The sequence below is a fragment of the Vanacampus margaritifer genome, chromosome 1 (genome assembly GCF_051991255.1).
Source record: "Vanacampus margaritifer isolate UIUO_Vmar chromosome 1, RoL_Vmar_1.0, whole genome shotgun sequence".
Classification (NCBI taxonomy): domain Eukaryota; kingdom Metazoa; phylum Chordata; class Actinopteri; order Syngnathiformes; family Syngnathidae; genus Vanacampus; species Vanacampus margaritifer.
Window position 1 is genome coordinate 20,393,666 of NC_135432.1, and position 18,271 is coordinate 20,411,936.

At 43.4% G+C, this 18,271-nt stretch overlaps 1 protein-coding gene across 1 annotated transcript; it reads left to right on the forward strand.

Moving 5' to 3' along the window:
* Positions 1–3,547: 3,547 nt before the first annotated feature.
* fgd1 (FYVE, RhoGEF and PH domain containing 1) lies at positions 3,548–17,967 on the forward strand. Its single transcript, XM_077581473.1, has 18 exons — positions 3,548–3,975; positions 8,376–8,561; positions 8,646–8,808; positions 8,926–9,502; positions 10,468–10,557; positions 10,637–10,785; positions 10,926–11,082; positions 12,274–12,412; positions 12,718–12,776; positions 12,861–13,007; positions 13,471–13,563; positions 13,762–13,841; positions 13,937–13,967; positions 14,059–14,160; positions 14,277–14,405; positions 14,488–14,646; positions 15,140–15,286; positions 15,524–17,967. Exons 1-18 carry the CDS (start codon positions 3,918–3,920, stop codon positions 15,794–15,796), a joined length of 2,739 nt encoding a protein of 912 aa, XP_077437599.1. The 5' UTR covers positions 3,548–3,917; the 3' UTR covers positions 15,797–17,967.
* Positions 17,968–18,271: the final 304 nt, after the last annotated feature.

An 18,271-nucleotide genomic window follows, 5' to 3' on the forward strand; every position in this document is an offset into this window, starting at 1 on the left:
TAGCATTAGAAGCAATAATACCCAGGCCATACGTGAACGCGGCACAGTAATTCCCCGCCCCTCCCTGTGCGAGCGAATGAATGGCGACAACACGCTGAGAGAGCGAGAGAGAGAGAGAGAGAGAGAGAGAGAGAGAGAGAGAGAGAGAGAGAGAGAGAGAGAGAGACATAGATAGATAGATAGATAGATAGATAGATAGATAGATAGATAGATAGATAGATAGATAGATAGATAGATAGATAGATAGATAGATAGATAGATAGATAGATAGATAGATAGATAGATTCACCAGCTCAGTGATCTTGTGGTAGAGTGTCCGTCTTGACCCTGGGAGGTTGTGGCTAACTAATCCCCGGCTGGGTCATACCAAAGACTATAAAAATGGGAACCATTTGCCTCCCTGCTTGACACTCAGCATTAAAGGTTGGAATTTGGGGTTAGATCACCAAATGATTCGCGAGCGCAATCCCTGCTTCTCACCGCTCCCTTAGGGGATGGGTCAAATGCGGAGAACGAATTTCGCCTCACTTAGTTGGGTGTGACAATCAGTAGTCCTTATTATCCTTATTAGATGGACAGACGGACGGACAGACAGACAGAATAGAGCGATTAGGCAAAAAATGTCCAACAGTCACCTTTCACAAGCCTTTGCTGCAACGATGCTGCCACCAGGTGGCCAATACCGTGCATTGACGCTTGTCAGTAAGGCCCCTCATATCCATCCACCTTGCACAATCAAATTAAACCAATAATTGAAGAAGAGAAATAATACTGTCAATAAAATAAAGTTTTGGCTCACACACTAACAAATGCGTACTAACAAATGCGTGTTCTCAATGTATGTGTCATAATATTTCTATTATAATGAGATAGATAGATAGATAGATAGATAGATAGATAGATAGATAGATAGATAGATAGATAGATAGATAGATAGATAGATAGATAGATAGATAGATAGATAGATAGATAGATAGATAGATAGATAGATAGATAGATAGATACATATAAATAAAGAAACAAACAAAGAAACAAAGAAAGAAAGAAAGAAAGAAAGAAAAGTCCACATGTGTAAACCATGGTGCTCCATCCAACAGTCAAACCCTAACGTGACCCTACAGCGCAGACTGCTTCTGATGGAGGCCGACCAGGAAAAAAAGACTCCAGGAATTTTTCCCTCAGTTTTCCTTTGCTTCAAGTTTCAGGAAGTGAGAAAGGAAGGAAAATGAAATCCAGACCACAGAGTATTTGGGAGGCTGTGGGGGGACGGGGCTGGGTCTAGGATCAAATGTCCAGACAGAGGCGGAGCTGCAACGTTCAACATTCCCTTCAGCTCCCATTTTCACACAAAAGTCTAGAACTGGACCAGCCGGGACACCGATGTCCATTAGGACGTGTGTGTGTGCGTGTGTGTATGTGTGTTAACTGTATGCAGAATGAGATAATAAAGCGGGAGCGTCGCTGAGTCGGCAGGAAGCTGCTGAGTCTGCACTTTGGTGGTGGGGCGAGCATGTGGAGGCAGTGGACACCAGGAGAAGATGCGAGCGAGCGGGAGGACGACGAGGGCGGGAGAAGCGGTGGGACGCTCCCGACCCAGCATTGAGCCTTGAACCCATGAACCAAACTCGTAGCGCCCTGCTCGACCTCCCCCCTCCTCCCCCTCCCCCCCCCTCCCCCTCCGCCGCATAATTCGTCTTTCTCCAGTCACTTCAGTACCATGAGGTTTTCCTACCACCTTGACAACAGCGCCGCCAGCAGGACAGGTGAGTAAATACAACAACAGTACAACCATAGGCTGGTCAAACTTTTGAGCTCAAGAGCCACATTTTGTTTTTGAAATGTACAGACGCAGACGTAGACGAGGCAAATAAATGAAGTAGTTGAAATCTGTATGCAACATAGTTTATTTGAATGATAAAATCATAACAGTTCCGTGTGCGCTAATCTCTCCCTGATAGCAGTGACATGTTCTCAGGGTACTGATGTCACAGTAGCGTCATTGTCCACCAACCTCCCCCTCCCAATCCCGCAATTCACTTAGCCCCACTTCCCTTGATTCCCAACATACATCGGCCCACACATGAACACTAAAAATAGATTCAGCTACTGGACACACACACACACACACACACACTCACACACTCCAAAGTGGCAGTGAGTGAGTGACCCAGTGACCTAGAGAGACAAAGGCATACACACGCACACGTACACACACTCATTAGTGTTTGTGAGGTGGGGTGGGGTACAAGGTCAAAGGTCAAGCCAGCAGATGATGATGACAGAGTGTGTTTTTTTCCCCTCAGATGTTGTAGTTGTGTTTGTGTGAGCTTGTTTTTCAGCTCTGGTCATAGGGGGCCAGGGAGGGGTGGTGTTGATTTAATGACTGTCCTCTCTTTATCACTTCCTGTTGCCTGTTTGCTACCGTGTGTGTATATGTGTGTGTGTGTGTGTTAGGTGTTAGGAGTGTTATTGGAGGCTTTGACAGTGAACATCTGGGGTGTGTTTGTTTTGATCACCCAGGCTTCACCGCAGTGATGTTGGTGTACATGCTTGATTATCCAGTCAGTTTTACTCCACATGATGGACAGGCAGCAGATCATCACTATATCATTCTGTAGAACATTCAGACCTGTTGAATCTCCTTAATAGCAAGATTTACCACAGAGACGTTCCCAGGCCAGCCGGGAGACGTACTCACTCCAAAGTATCCTGGGTTTTCTTAATAGCCCCAATTAAAACCCTAAAGTGGACTACCAGAACTTTTATGTGTATGACAACAACCCTCAGACAATATTTTGAACTGGAGAACCAACAGAACATTCCTAATAGCCAGATTCACAACTTGTAGTGGACTATTAGAACTACTTTGTTTACTTTTAGAACATTTAGATCTGTACAACTTCTAGAATCACAAACTTGAAGTGCAACTGCACCTACTTGATGACCATTAAAACCTTTGGTAGCACATAGACTCAACTCCCCTTACAACCTCTGAAATCTTCCATTCATAACCTTTTCATGAATTACCAGGACCTCCTTGATCACCTCTAGAGCCTTCTAGACCTCGAGAACCTTCTCAATCCCCACATTATTATCACGTACATCAAAATATAACGCCCATAAGAGACATAAATGGCATTTATCTCATTTATTTACATTTATTAAATGTAACCACGCACTAAAATCCAAAAACGACATCCATATTTCCCGCAATACCCTCTGCTATTCTCCTTGACAGCACTCCAACGTGTTGTCAAGATTACTGCCGGTCAAATTCGGAAGTTATCGTCGTTTTGGCGCAAATTGCGACAAATGACTCTAAGTCGACAGTAGTTCGCTTCAGCCAGAGGTGTCCCTAATGGTTTGGCTAGGCTGCTCCGGATCATGCAGTCATGTGATGCGACTGTCACGCACGCGTCGAGATGGATTTCATCTCGTTGTCAAGGAGACCAAAAGTGAAGGGAGAAGTGGAGGACAAGACACACCCACCCCCTCCACATTAAGCTTTCTTGCTGCTGCACCGCCCGCCTCCGGTCAATCCGCTTGCTCAAATCAAGCGCCACTAACATAAATCTCTATCCAGATAGCAGCAGTTTGCTGCTGAACTGCTCTCTCTCCTTCTATCTGTCAGACTGACACACTCTCTCGGTCTCTCTGTCTTTCTGTCTTTCTGTCTCTCTGTCTCTCTCTCTCTCTCTCTCTCTCTCTCTCTCTCTCTCTCTCTCTCTCTCTCTCTCTCTCTCTCTCTCTCTCTCTCTCTCTCTCTGCGGCTTGCGCGCGCGCGGACCCGAACGAGGAGCCGGTTTCTCCGTCTTCTCTCTTTCTCCTTGCCTTCTTTTTCCTTTTCCTTTTCCTTCTTCTTCTCCGTGCATGTGGACCGGGTGAGCCGCGGTCTGCCATCGTCAACATCGTCGTTCATGAGCGGCCTGGTGTTGTGTTGTGCGATGTACATGGACAGAAGCAGCCTGAGCAGAGGTGAGCGCGCATGCATGCACGCACACACACATACTGCACTGCATTGGAGCGCGCGTGCATGTCTACTGTCACATTCGCACGGGGGGGTCAATAAAACCCTCCGCACGCGCACGCACTGACCGACATCTCGCCGCAGTGAATCAAATGTAGGCTAGTGTGGCGCGCGTGCACGTCACTGCGTCTGGTGCCAGCAGATGTGCTGCTCGTCGTCGCGTGCACGAGCCTGTTGCGGATCGATTCCGTCGCCATATCGCAGTTGGCATGTCATGAGTGCGTGCATGCGTGTTTTCACTCTTCCTTCGATGTTGATACTGATGGGGAGACTATCATTTTATATGTGCAGACACACCCCCTTCTCGCTCGCACGCACACAAGCGCACGTCCATGTGTGTGCACGTTCGGGCCCATTCAGTCACATCAGAGCAAACAATGACCTCTAGAACCGGCACTACAATGTCACCTAGACCAGAATCTGAACACCCACGATTGGTTCAACATTACCTTGCTCATACCCATAGGACCGTCAGTATAAAAATGCCTTTTTAACACCAGAACCTACTTGATCATGAACCAACCATCTTTACAACCTTCTTAATCTACACCTTCACAGCCTTTTAATGGCCTACCCCAACCTAACCTATTTAACAATCACTAGAATCAACCTATAAAATTTCTTGAACCTTATAGTGGACTACAAGAATAGCCTTGATCACCAACGTGCTCAGACCATTTTGACCTGAAGTTAGCACCTTTTACATTTACAACCATAACATGATCTGCAGTATCTCCTTGAAGATGGTAGACCAGGTCAACCAGGTCAACATTCTTAATGCCCGATTCAGAACCCCTTGTAGTGGTCTACCAGAACCTTGCTGATCGCTACTAGAACCAGCACTAAAACATCTAGGCATAAAGAGCCCTCTGAAACCTTAATTCTCACATTTACAACTTTGCTGTGGACTACCAGAATCTCCTTGATCATCATTAGAACCCACTTTAGAATATCTAGCCCTATAGAACCTTACAACCTTCTGCATTCTAAACCATGCTGTGGCCTACTAGAACATTCTTGATCACCAATTGAACTATATAGCGGAACATTTAGAGCCATAGAATGTTCCTAATGCCCACATTTGTCATGAGTTCTTAGTAGAATATCAGACTTTCTTTGATTATCACTACAACCTAGTAGAACATCTAGATTTAAACTTTGTAGGACCTTCTTAATGCTTACATTCACAACTGTATAATAGACTACTTGAATGTAAATGATCATCACTAGAACATTAATAGTTACTTTTTTTCAACATTTTCTTTTCTGCCCATTTAAAATGTTTTAAATAAAATATATTTCTGACTTTTTTGCAATTCCAAAGACGTTTTGTGGTCATTTTCTTCTTTTCTTCTTTTGTTTTTGGACATTTTGTTTACATTTTGAACATATTCTTGTCTGCCTTTTTAAAAATATTTTTTTCTGACTTCTTGGGCCATTTTGTGTATAGTGTTCCCTTGTTTTCTGCTGGGGTTAAGTTCCAAAAATTAGCCGCAATAAATGAAATCCGCGAAGTAATTAGCTTTATGTTTTACATTTATTATTCATTTTTTAAGGCTCTAAAACCCTTCACCACACATGCAGTTTATACACTTTTCTCATCAAGCAATTTTTATTTCTCACATTTCTCTCTTGTTTAAACATTATCATTGTTCAAACCTTCATAAATTTTAGGTATATTACTGTAAAAAAAAAAAGTATGAAAATTGCACACACAAAAATCTGCAATACAGTGATGCCGCGAAAAGTGAACCGCCTTACAATGAGGGAACAATGTACATTTTATAGTCACTTTTTAGACAAGTTTAGTTTCCATTTCATTTATTTTTTTAAATACTTTTTTTTTCTTCTGACAACTTACACATTTGGACATTTTTAAAATATGTAATTATTAATTTCTTCCACATTTATGATGTCGTAGAGGAAGTCTAAAGCTATTTGATCATATAACCTACTGTGGTACATCTGGACTAGTAGAACCTCTGGAACCTTAATCTGCACAGTCACAACCTTGTAGTGGAAGTGGACTGCTAGAACCTTGCTGATGGGGGGGGGGGGGGGGTACCTCACTGGTAAAGCATCTGCACCATGCATCGAGGCTAGTCCTCAAAGCAGACAACCCTGGTTTGAAACCCATGCCAAACAGCTCTCTCCTGCATGTCTTTCCCTCTCTCTCCCCTCTTGCTGTCCTATCCATTAGCCAAAAAATAATTAATTACAACCTCACTGATCACCACTAGAACCTGCTGTAGAAAATCTTGACCCATAGAAATTCTACAACCTTCTAACATTCACAAACATATCATGTCCAATCAGAACCTCATTATTCATCACTAGAAGCTACTGGACCAGTCTTTCTCAACCCCAGTACTCGGGGGAACACTATCAAGCCTGCTTTCCATGTCTCCCTCTTCCAACACATGGTGATTCCAATGATCAGCTCATCAGCAAGCTCTGGAGAAGCCAGATAACGATCCTCACCTATATTGGTGAAGGGAGATGTAGAAAACAGTCTGGATAGTGTTCCCCGAGGACCAGGGTTGGGAAACACTTTACTCAGATCTCAGGTAACAACCAATCACAGCTCAGCTTCAGAAAACAGATGAGCTGTGATGTCTGAGCCCTGAGCAAGATGCAATCTTCAGACGACTGCAAGTGGCAAAATGGCCGCCCCCTGAGATTGATAAAAACGGCTGGATTTAGCTTCATAACTCATATTCCACAAATGTAATATCAGAATGTCATGTTTAGACTAGTGAGGTCACATATAGCATATTATTGTTAAGAAATGTTTAAGGTTGACTTCCTCTTTAAATAATTTAGAAGAGTGCATGTTATTTTTTACATTTGCATGATGTCAGACTGTTACTGTGATGATAAATATTGGAATGTGCCGAATATGGGCGTAAAAATGTATAATCACCAGATTTAAAAACTATATATCATCACTGCCATGTGAAAAACACATATCCATTTTTGTCTTTTTTTATTTTTATACATTTTTATGTTTTTGGGATGAAACTGAATGCAGACATCCCAAAAACCTAATAATGTAAAATATAAATTAATTAATTAATTTAAAAAATGGATGTAAGTGTTTTTTACATAGCAGCGACGATATGTTGTTTTTGGTGTCAATCTGAATGAGAAGAATTAACTTTGTAGGTTGTCACTTTCTCAAGTTTGTTGCCGTGTATTATTTCACCACATTTTCCACATCAGATATGGCGGACACTCTCACCACCAGAAAAGTACTCAAAGTGGATTTTTTTTTTTTATATGTCTATGCTTAAATAACCATCAGGTTTTTTTTATTGTATGATATCAAGATTGCACTTTCCATGGGGTCTTATCTATTGCTTTATCATGTTCTAAATTCAATGCATAAACAAATTCAAGTTTAGTTTAATATTTGACCAGTTATTGATGTTGTGTCTCTTATGTTTGAGTTTCAAGCCTTGTAAGTTGTCACGGCCTTTTTCTTGGTTTCATCAAAAAGATCAACCTTGAACCCAAATGTATTGATCTTTGGTGATACTTGCTCAACGAGTTAGCCTCAGCCCTTGTCTGTGGTAACACTGGTGGCTGTCATTGCCTGATTGGCACGACACAAATATAATAACTTTTATTGAAAAAATAAAAGGCACATCAAAAACATTGATTTTTAAATGTAAACAGAATGACTTCTCAAGTCAAAATCAAGGCGAGTCTTTCATAATTTTTTTGCAATAAATTATTACTATCAGAAAATGTGCGACTTAAATCTACTTGAATTGAAGTCATGTGACTCGAGTAGGTCCCCCTCCCCGCCAGGTAGCCCCAAAATAGGACCAAACGAGTCTGTTCTAAAAATATCTCACTAGCAGTGGTACAGATTTCCAAAGAATGTTGGAGAAGTGATCATTTGAAAAAGTAAACACTTAGATTTATAGAAATAACATTGATCTGTATCCTACTTTTTTAAATCCTTGTTGATAATTGTGACCCCCCCAAAAATTATATAATCTGATCATTTCCAGACATGAATATCATTAATTATTAAAAATAGTATAAATGTGTATGAAATTGGCAACCTTTCACATTAATCAGTAGGCCTTAGTTGATGACCTCACCTCTACAATCTTTATTGTGCCCAGTGCCCACATTTACACCCTTGCCTACGAGAACCCGATTGCTCACCACTACAACCTGCTGTGGAACATCTAGACACCGCTAACATGTCAACCTTGCTGAAATGCTTTCATGTTTCTGGAGCTAAAAAGCTAATTCACAAGTTAGCATACTAGCTGATGGTAGCTGTGCGCTCTCAATGACAAGCCAAGAACTTCCACACTTATTGCCCTGCCAGGTCCCCCGTCCTCCTTGAGTCCTAGCTTGCTGGCAAAGAGTCTCTCTCTGGAGCCTCCTTGTGGCCCTCAACAGTCCACAGCCTCCTCCTCAAGTCCCGCCGGGCTCCAGGAGGAGGAAGTGAATGACACCGGACCGCCTCAGTTATGTAAAAGCCGGCCTCCTCTGCTCGGCCCGAAGCCTCAAGGTGAGTGCCACCTGCAGTTGACGGCAATAACTAAAACACAAAGGCATGAAATTACTGAATGACCTTGGCTCCCTACTTCCTCAGTCCCCCCCAAGCCGCCCCACCTGCAGCATCAGGTGGCAGCTTTGAGGACCCGACCCCGGGCGCCGGACAAGCCGCTGCCACCTCCTCCGCCCTTCAAGCCCTCCCGTCCCGAGGACCATGCTTCACCCACCTGCGTTCTGTCACTTATCGAGAAGTTTGAGCGGTAAGAGATATTACTTTTATAGCTATATTGTGTTTAGTGATATGGTATTTTTAAAGTTATATTATCATATTGGTGGTACGTTATTGATTGGTTATCATATTAATTGATATGTTACAGTGAGCAGATCATCGTGGTTCCTGACATCACCGGGGGAGCCCTGTGTCCCCGCCTCCTCGACAACCCATTATCTCGACCTTCATCTCCACCATCATCATCGTCAGCTCCCACCGTCCCCGAGGAACAGGAGGGGGGTCTTCCTGAGCTCAAACGTCACGATGATGATGTTCAGGAAATGGAGGGGCTAGAGGCGCCGGCGTCCGTGGAGCTAAGCGAACGTCTGCCGTCCGACCAATCGGGTCTGCCACCCGAGCGTTTGTCCCTCCCCTCCTCCTCGCAGACAGATGGCAAGCTGGCCAATCGCGACAGTGGCATCGACAGTATCAGCTCGCCGTCACACAGCGAGGAGCTCTGCTTTGTGGGTGTGGACGACGGTGGCGGTGGTGGAGTTTTCTCCTGTGGCCTTCCTCGACTCTCCAGCTCGTCCTCGTACGCCGGCGAGGGCGAGGACGGCGAGGCGAGGAGCGCGGCCAGGAGGCGGGACTTCTCGGAGGATGCAGACAGTGACCTAGAGGAAGAGGAGGAGGAGGCCGAGCTTACCTTGGTGCTTTCAGCCCCCAGACAAGACTTGGCTGAGGTAAGGCAGGAAGCTGTCAACCGACTCACAGTGGTAACCATTAATGGATGGAACAAACGAGCTTTCTGCTCGTTGTCTTCACTGTGACACAAAGTGGTCCCAACAGAATCTCCTTGATCATCACTAGCGCCTCTGGACCAAAGAACCTTCAAAACATTCTTAATACCGACATCCACAACATTGTAGCGGACTTCCAGAACCTTTTGGTTACCACTAAAACATGTAGAACATCTATTGTAGAGCCTTCTTAAGATCTTCTTAATGTTCAGTATATTGTAGTGGACTACCAGATCCTCCTTGATCACTACTAGAACTTTTATCCCTCTAGGACAGGGGTGGGCAAACTCGGTCCTCGAGGGGCGGAGTCCTGCAGGTTTTGGATGTTTCCCTTCTCCAACACAGCTGATACAGTATATGATCAGCTCATCAGCAAACTCTGCGTAAGCCTGATAACGATCCTGTTGATTGGAATTAGCTTATGTTGGAAAAGGGAAACCTCCAAAACCTGCAGGACTCCGGCGCTCGAGGACCGAGATTGCCCACCCCTGCTGTAGGACATTCTTAATAACCATTTCACAACCTTGTAGCGTACTTCCAGAATGTATTGATTACCACTAAAACATGCTCTGGAACCTCTAGACTGTAAAACCTCTAGAACGTTCGTTACTGCCCACATTCATGACCATGTAGTGGCATACCAGAACCTCACTGATCACCACCAAAACTTGCAGTAGAGCATCTAAATAAATAGAACCTCGAGAAAAGTTCTTAATACCTATGTTCGCAAGCTTATTGTGGGTTCCCGGAACCCCTTTGCTCACCACTAGAACCTGCATTAGGACATCAACACTTATAGAAGTTCCAGAACCTACTTAATTGTAGGACTGTTTGTAGAGGGTGATCATTCTTGATCATAAACATATTTTGAGCGATGCCTGTCACAGACCTCATCACATGTCTTCCAGCTGTCCGTCCAACAGAGGGTATTTAACATTGCCAACGAGCTCCTTCACACAGAGATCGCCTATGTGTCCAAACTTCACCTACTGGACCAGGTAGGTCTCCATGGCAACACAACCTTCATACACAGTCCGGGCACGACTAGTCAACAGACGCACTTGCTGCTCCTTGCAGGTCTTCTGCGCCCGACTGCTGGAGGAAGCGCGCTCCCGCTCTTCTTTCCCATGTGACGTCATTCACGGAATCTTCTCCAACATCTGCTCCATCTACTGCTTCCACCAGCAGTTCCTTCTGCCAGCCCTGCAGAAACGCATGGAGGAGTGGTGAGTTGGTGTCGAACTGCATGACTTGAAAAAAGTTTTTGTGTAGGATTTGCAAACCATGCAACCCACCAGTGTGCCATGGTATGGTAGAAGGGGCTCTGACTTGGATTCACAGATAATGCTTTTGAAAAAATTCTTAGGGACTCAAACCCACGCATTGGAGACATCCTGCAAAAGCTTGCACCCTTCCTTAAGATGTACGGCGAGTATGTGAAGAACTTCGACCGTGCTATGGAGCTCGTCAACACATGGATGGAGAGGTCGGCTCTGTTCAAGGGCATCATACACGACATCCAGGTGCCTGCCGCCCAATGTCACAATAGATACACAATAGATAGGGTTGTCAAAATTAAAGCGTTAACTTTGGAGATGAATTTAAATTTATTAAAGCGTAAAAAAAAAAAACTCAGTTAACTGCACTAGTGTGCAGCCAAACTTGGCTGAGTCACTGGCGGAAGATGAATAAACATGGATGTTTGTTCGAGAATTCTAAAGCAATTTTCACACTTTGCAGAGCCAAATTTAAATAGCATATTAGTTACATGCCTTTGGCGTATCATTAGAGCAAAATTCCCTGCTCGAGTTACCTCCACAGGGCCTCGCAAAACCAAGTGTGTTGCTCGGGAGCAGAACAAAACCTTTAAGTGAGAAGTTCTGAGAATTTAGTCCATTTTGATCGTTTTGTTTACAGAAGTATTCTATTCAAAGATCAAATAAAGCTATTAGAACAGTCTTTGATGAAAAATTATTTCAATATTTTACTCAAGCAAAAAATATATATTGCTAGCTTTGAAGAAAAAAGTAGAAGCAGAAGTAGAAAAATGTGATTAATCGCGATTAACTACAGAAAATTGTGATTAATTATCCATGCATTTCCTGACCCCGCTTATTTCTCACAAGGGTCGCGGGGGTACACCCTGAACTGGTTGCCAGTTTTAGTTTAAAAAAATTATATCGTTTGACAGCACTAATATATATATACAGTATACAGATGTCTCATTGTCCAGGTTGGCAATACATCAGTGTGTCCGACATTATGTGGAAGATCTGCTTCATAAATGAATGCAAGTAAACTGACTGAACTTCATAAAGCTGCAACCTACTGTACATTGCACATCAAGTTAATGCTCTCATTCATTATCTTAAGTAAATCAATAATATTTGTTACTTTTAATCTGACTATTGTATAGCAAATGTTTACCCCTCATTAGCGCTATATAAAAAAAGATGAGTTGAGTTGAGTTGAGTTGAAAGATATGTTTGTAAGCACCAAGCAAAGCTAATCCTAATTGAAGATTCTAGTCCCAAAAAAGTGTCTAGTACCAAGATAGAGTTGTAGTCCGGAGACTGAGAGTCCTGAGCCGAGGTAAGAGAATTTTCCCGTCTGAAACAAGGTTCTCTTCCGAAGAGGTTTTAGTCAACAATGTGTATGTGTACATGTTGATTGTATGTTGATTGTATGTTTGTGTGGGTGTGTGTGTGTGTCAGAGGGACAAGCGCTGCGCTAACCTGACACTCCAACATCATATGTTGGAGCCAGTCCAAAGGATTCCTCGATATGAACTCCTGCTCAAAGATTATCTACACCGCCTACCAGAGGACGCGCCGGACTACAAAGATGCTCAGAGTACGCACACATCATCATTTGCTGCATTTCATGATTAGAATTGATCAAATGTTGACATGCTAGATTTAGCAAGCTAGCAACCTGAATGCCGACAGCCCCAAGGCACATTGATAAGGATTTGACATTTATATTATTGAGACTATAAATAAACACGTAAGCCGTTGGTATGCTAGTGCTACCATACAGCATGACAGCATATTATCTTAATGTATGACTATCGATCCTGAACATGAAATTGAAAACTGAAGGAAGAACGTGTTAGCTTATTGGTTGATGTCATATGACAAGATCCTCTCTGTTTGCAGAGTCTCTAGAGCTCATCGCTACGGCCGCTGAACATTCCAACGCCGCCATCAAGAAAATGGTGAGATCTTTTAGAACAGCTTCCCAGAACGAATAGCAGCAGAAGTTTCACAACAGTTCGGATTGATGGTTTTGTAACTTTCAGGAGCGAATGCGGAAGCTGCTGAAGGTGTACGAACTCTTGGGCGGCGAAGAGGACATCGTGAATCCGACCAATGAGCTCATCAAGGAGGGGCACATCCTCAAACTTTCCAACAAGAACGGCACTTCGCAGGATCGATACCTCATCCTGGTATGGGCTGCTTCTCTGTTTTTTCCATCTCCATCATAAATGTTGTAGGAAGTCGGAACCAGTGGTTCTCAACTGAGGTCCCCAGACCCTGAAAAATTAGGAATCGGCTGCTTTGGTATCTAATGAAAAATAGTGCATGCCAACATAAGAGGACAAACCTCATTACTTCAGCATTTGGCCAATAGAATTTCTCACCTTATCACAAAGTTTCTAACGTGTCAATAGTTGACTGCTTTTGCAAGCTAAAAATGGAAACAATGTCTTTGGCAAAGTTCAGGGCCATTGACTTTTTCCTTGCCTTCAAGTCAATGTAAACTGATTCAGTGCAAATTGTCTGTTTAACAGGAATGAAAGCAACTATTTTGAAAAAGGGTTTAGATTAAGAGGGGTCCTTGAAGAAATGTCTACCCTAGACCTCGGGATTTTGAGAAACCCTGGTCTAACCATCTCTGTATTCCTCCAGTTCAACGACAGGCTGCTGTACTGCGTTCCCAAGCTGCGTCTGATTGGTCAGAAGTATGGTGTCCGAGCTCGTATCGATGTGGACGGCATGGAAGTGAGTCTTGTCGGGGGCGGCATCACATTAGCATCTTAGAATTTCGGCATATAATCAATTCTCATTCGAAATCTTAACCTTACATCGTGGCATGATATTTTTGTTTTTGTACTTGGATTGCTATCTTGCTAGGTGTCAGCAAACCAACTGTTAGCATGTTAGCATACTAGCAAACCTAGCATTTGTTTTACTGTGCAGCTGAAGGAGATGAGCAGCGCAGCAGTTCCTCGGACTTTCTTGGTGTCAGGCAAGCAGCGTTCACTTGAGCTACAGGCCCGGTAATGCTATTGACCATGACGTACACAACAATACGACCTTTGAGGTTTTCTCCGCTAACCTTCTTTTTTTTTTTAAACTTGCTGTGTCTCTGCAGGACAGAAGATGAGAAGAAAGACTGGATCCAGGTAGAGACAAAACACGGTGACACGCTTGAAGTCAAACAGCATCACTATCAACCAATCAGTGGATATGCATGCGTGCGCGTGTGTCTTGCAGGCCATCCAGGCCACCATCCAGAGACACGAACACACCATGGAGACATTTCGTCACCTGACTTGCTCGTTACGAGACGAGGAGTCCACACCCCCTCATTCCCCGGTAACACACCCTCTTTGCTTATGATAAAAGACAAATGACGACGACATTTTAAAAAGGAGAATTTAATTTCTTTAAATTAAATGACTTTAATGACTAATTTTGCATATGTTCATCAGAGCTGCGCCGAGCTGGGGAAACGTGCGCCGACGCCCATCCGTGAGAAGGAAGTGACGTTGTGCATGAAATGCCAGGAGGCGTTCAACGCCCTGACCAGGCGGCGCCACCACTGCAAGGCCTGCGGTCACGTGAGTCCAATCACAGCTCGCTTGCTTTGTCGCCAAGACGACCACCCCTAACCCTCTAAAGACTCTACTGTCTCACCTCCAGGTGGTTTGTGGGAAATGCTCAGAGTTCCGCGCCCGCCTCTCATACGACAACAACCGCACCAACCGCGTGTGCGTGGACTGCTACGCTATGCTAGTGGGTGTGGTCCCGCCCCCTTCTGTCGTGGCCGGCAGCAGCCAGAGGAGGCGCTCAATACTTGAGGTGAGAAGGATGTCACAGTCGGGGTCACGGTTGCAATCACCCTTTAGCTGGGACTCGACTTGATGGATTGTTTTCATAGTAACTTGGGACTTGCTTGAAGATTGACTTACTTCTGACTAATGTTACATTTGAGGAATGTGGGAGACCAGACTTTTCTGACGCCAAATTCACAGACTGGTTTAAATCTGATAGATAGATAGGTAGAGACAAAGACAGTGAATGGCAAAGCATAATTTACACGATTATAAACATATTTAGCTATTTATTGTAACATTAATTTAGTTGTTGAAAAAAAGTAACTTTACCTAACCCAATGTGATTTTGACTGACTGTTAACCAGAACAACAAACAATTTATCGGAATCAGCCATCTTTGTTGTTTACATTTGCTTCGAACGTTTTGCGGTCATAACTGGGAGATTCCAAATGGGTTTGTCCAACTTTCCTTGAATGCAACAATATTGCTACTTCTGACTTATTGGCTGTCACCATAGAAACAAGCCTCACTGGCGGCCGAGAACAGCGTCATGTGCAGCTTTCTGCATCACATGGAGAAAGGAGGTGGCCGAGGCTGGCAGAAGGCCTGGTTCGTCATCCCCGAAAACGAACCCCTGGTTCTCTACATCTATGGAGCTCCTCAGGTGGGTCCTGAACACAATACGAGGTTGCACTGGAAATTTTTAATCACACTACTACTACTACACATTATCATCCTCTCACTTAATGAAACATGCGATAACTTTATTGAAGACTCAAAAGAGCTATGAGACATGCATGCTAAGTGCTAACTCTTCGTCCACCATATTGCCTCAACCATTGCATATACACCTAATAGTTTGGAACACGTTGTAATTTGTCCTGATTCCATGTGTTTTCAGGATGTGAAGGCACAGCGCAGCGTTCCTCTGATTGGCTTCGACGTTTCCCTCCCAGAATCATGTGACCGCCTGGAGCGTCGGCACACCTTTAAGATTTCTCAGAGTCACCTGACGCTCTATTTCAGCGCGGACGGCGAGGAGCTCCAGCGCCGATGGATGGACGTATTTTCCCGGGCCGGCAAAGGAGAGGAGCCCCAGCCTCACCATCCAATCGTGGAGAGCGTGGAGGAAGAAGGGGAGGAGCCAGAAGGGGCAGAAGGGGACAACACGTGATGTGACTGGACAAGTAGTGAAGCAGGGGGTGGGGCCAACTGTTGGATCTTATTTAATCTGCATGGAGACAAGATATGGGACGTTACCCATTAGCCTCTGCACAGCTGTGATGTCACATGCTGAATGAAAGCACAATCCTCTTCCTCCCGAAGCTGCTTTTTGATGACGTCATCCAATACCCATAATTCTCTGCAAAAGTGATGATGCTGCACCCTAATGGAAGAATCCCAAGTGCAGCATTAGCGTGATAGGAATGTCCTCATGGGACATGCTTGGACACTAATTATGACTTCATAATGGCCAAATTTCATTTTAATGTCAGGTTTTTATCACGTTATTTCATTCCATCGTGTTTCATTGAAGATTTCATGGAAAAAACGAGACTAAACAAATGTGGAGGAGATGCAGATTTGCTAGTCATAATAACTCTCCTTCTTCCTGTCATTCTGATGACTCGCTATTGGATGTTGTGCGTGTGGGTGTATGTTGTTTCCTTGATACCAAACGTTCATTCCTTTGTAAATATAATTTATTTACCTGCAGTCACGTGACTGTCAGCAGGAGGGAAGAAGCCTTTAGCAGCAAGTCTAGCATAGCAACTGATTAGCTTGCTGAGAGGGAGCAGGCTCTTTTTGCTAAACTAGGCCAATGTTATTCTGGAACTTTGATTATGTTTGTTCATTCAGATCACCGTATTTGTGGGAAAGTTTTTTTTGTTTGTTTGTTTTACAACCTGGCTTTCACCATGCATTTTTACCATGTTATTTTTAGGGTTAAGCCTAGCATAGTAATTGACTAGCTCATTTGGGGGGCGGGCATGCTCTTTGAGTTAAACTAGGCTAATCTTATTCTGGAACTTTGACGGTGTTTGTTCATTAAGATCACCATTCATGTGTGAAAATCTTTATGTTGTTGTTGTTGTTGTGTTTCCACCTTGGCATTCAAATCATGTTTTTTGCCCTCAGTTTAGCGTAGCAAATGACTAGCTTCCTGTGAGGAAACCGGCCCTTTGTGCTAAGATAGGCTATTCTTATTTTAGAACTTTGATGGTATTTGTTCATTAAGATAACTGTGTTTGTCTGAAAGTCCTTTTTGGTTGTTGACTTTCTTGGCACATTTTTAGTTCCAAGGCTGGCATAGCAACTAAATTGCTTCCTTTGAGGGTGACCTTGCGCTTTGTGCTGAAGCAGGCTAATCTTATTCTGGAATTTTGATGACACCTGGGAGGAAGAAGACTTTGATAGGCTGATCTGATTCTTCAGCTTTGATTACGTTTGTTCATTGGATCATCATGTTTTTCTTTTTTGGGTTTGTTTCCATCATGGCTTTTACCGCGCATTTTTAGCGTGTTGGTTTTAGCATGTGGTGATCCTCCTCCCTCAGTGATGTTAGAAGGAAATGGCCTTACATTTGACTTCATTTTTTTTATGTACTCTGGAGCTTCTGACTTTGTGTCTTTGTGCTTTAATCGACATGGTGCTGAATGCTAGATGACGTCTAGTGCTGGATGATGACAAATCCTTCCCTTTCGTGAGCTAGCAGACAAGCTGGGCTGGGATCCTTCTAGTCACGTGACTCGTTCCAAGTGACGAGAGACAAGCGGTGCTGATGTTTACACGTGGTCACAAGGTGGCGCTGTGAGTTCTGAGTGAACTTGTGCCAAATGCAGTGTTATATTGTAATAATGTTATTATCGTTGTTGGGCTTTTTGCCTCTGGTGAGTGTGTTTCTATTTTTACAGTTCACACATACATTATCGTGGACTGTAAATGGCTGCTGTTACCATGGAGACAACACATCTTCAAATTAAAGACAGATTAATGGACTTCCTGTTACAGTTTATCCTTAAAAAAATCTCTCGTTGTAGTAACACCTTATCGTAAGCCTCGTGTTGCCAACTGCCAGGCTCCAGGACATGCCCTTCGGTGTCACGTTGGTACCCTAACATCCATGATGTCTTGTTGCTATGCTTGTTGCTATGGTGAGTGCCGAGTTCCAGTGCTGCTTGGTTGCCGTGGCAACAACAACATCAGCAGAAACAGATTATTGATGCTTGATGAGAGATGATTGGTTAGTGGCCGGCCACTGCCTTCCTTAAATCTTTTGTGTCACTTTGCCTTGTGAATGATATCACGTGTTGAAGACATTAAAATAAAGCATTAACAAAGGTTGGACGGCTAATTTCATTTCTGAAGAAATGTGTATTTTATGCAAGCGGCTATTGATTTGTTTTTGTTTTTTTGAATAGTTTAGCTCAAGGCCCACCTTTTTTTATTTAATAGATGGAGGAGCCAGGGCATTCATATATGAGGTTAAACAGATTTAAAAAGTATATTTAAAATAGGCAAATGTTTTTAATTTTTTTAATGATACATTATGTAAGTTTATATTTTTATACATGTATTTTATGTTTATTGTATCTATTAAAACAACATTTTAATGACAAAAAGGTAATGGTTATGTAATTGTTCTATT

Coding starts and splice junctions, on each gene's coding strand:
- fgd1 (XM_077581473.1), top strand. CDS start 3,918: ATGAGCGGCCTGGTGTTGTGTTGTGCGATGTACATGGACAGAAGCAGC. Junction 3,976..8,375: donor CAGAAGCAGCCTGAGCAGAG/GTGAGCGCGCAT, acceptor TTGCCCTGCCAG/GTCCCCCGTCCTCCTTGAGT. Junction 15,287..15,523: donor ACATCTATGGAGCTCCTCAG/GTGGGTCCTGAA, acceptor ATGTGTTTTCAG/GATGTGAAGGCACAGCGCAG.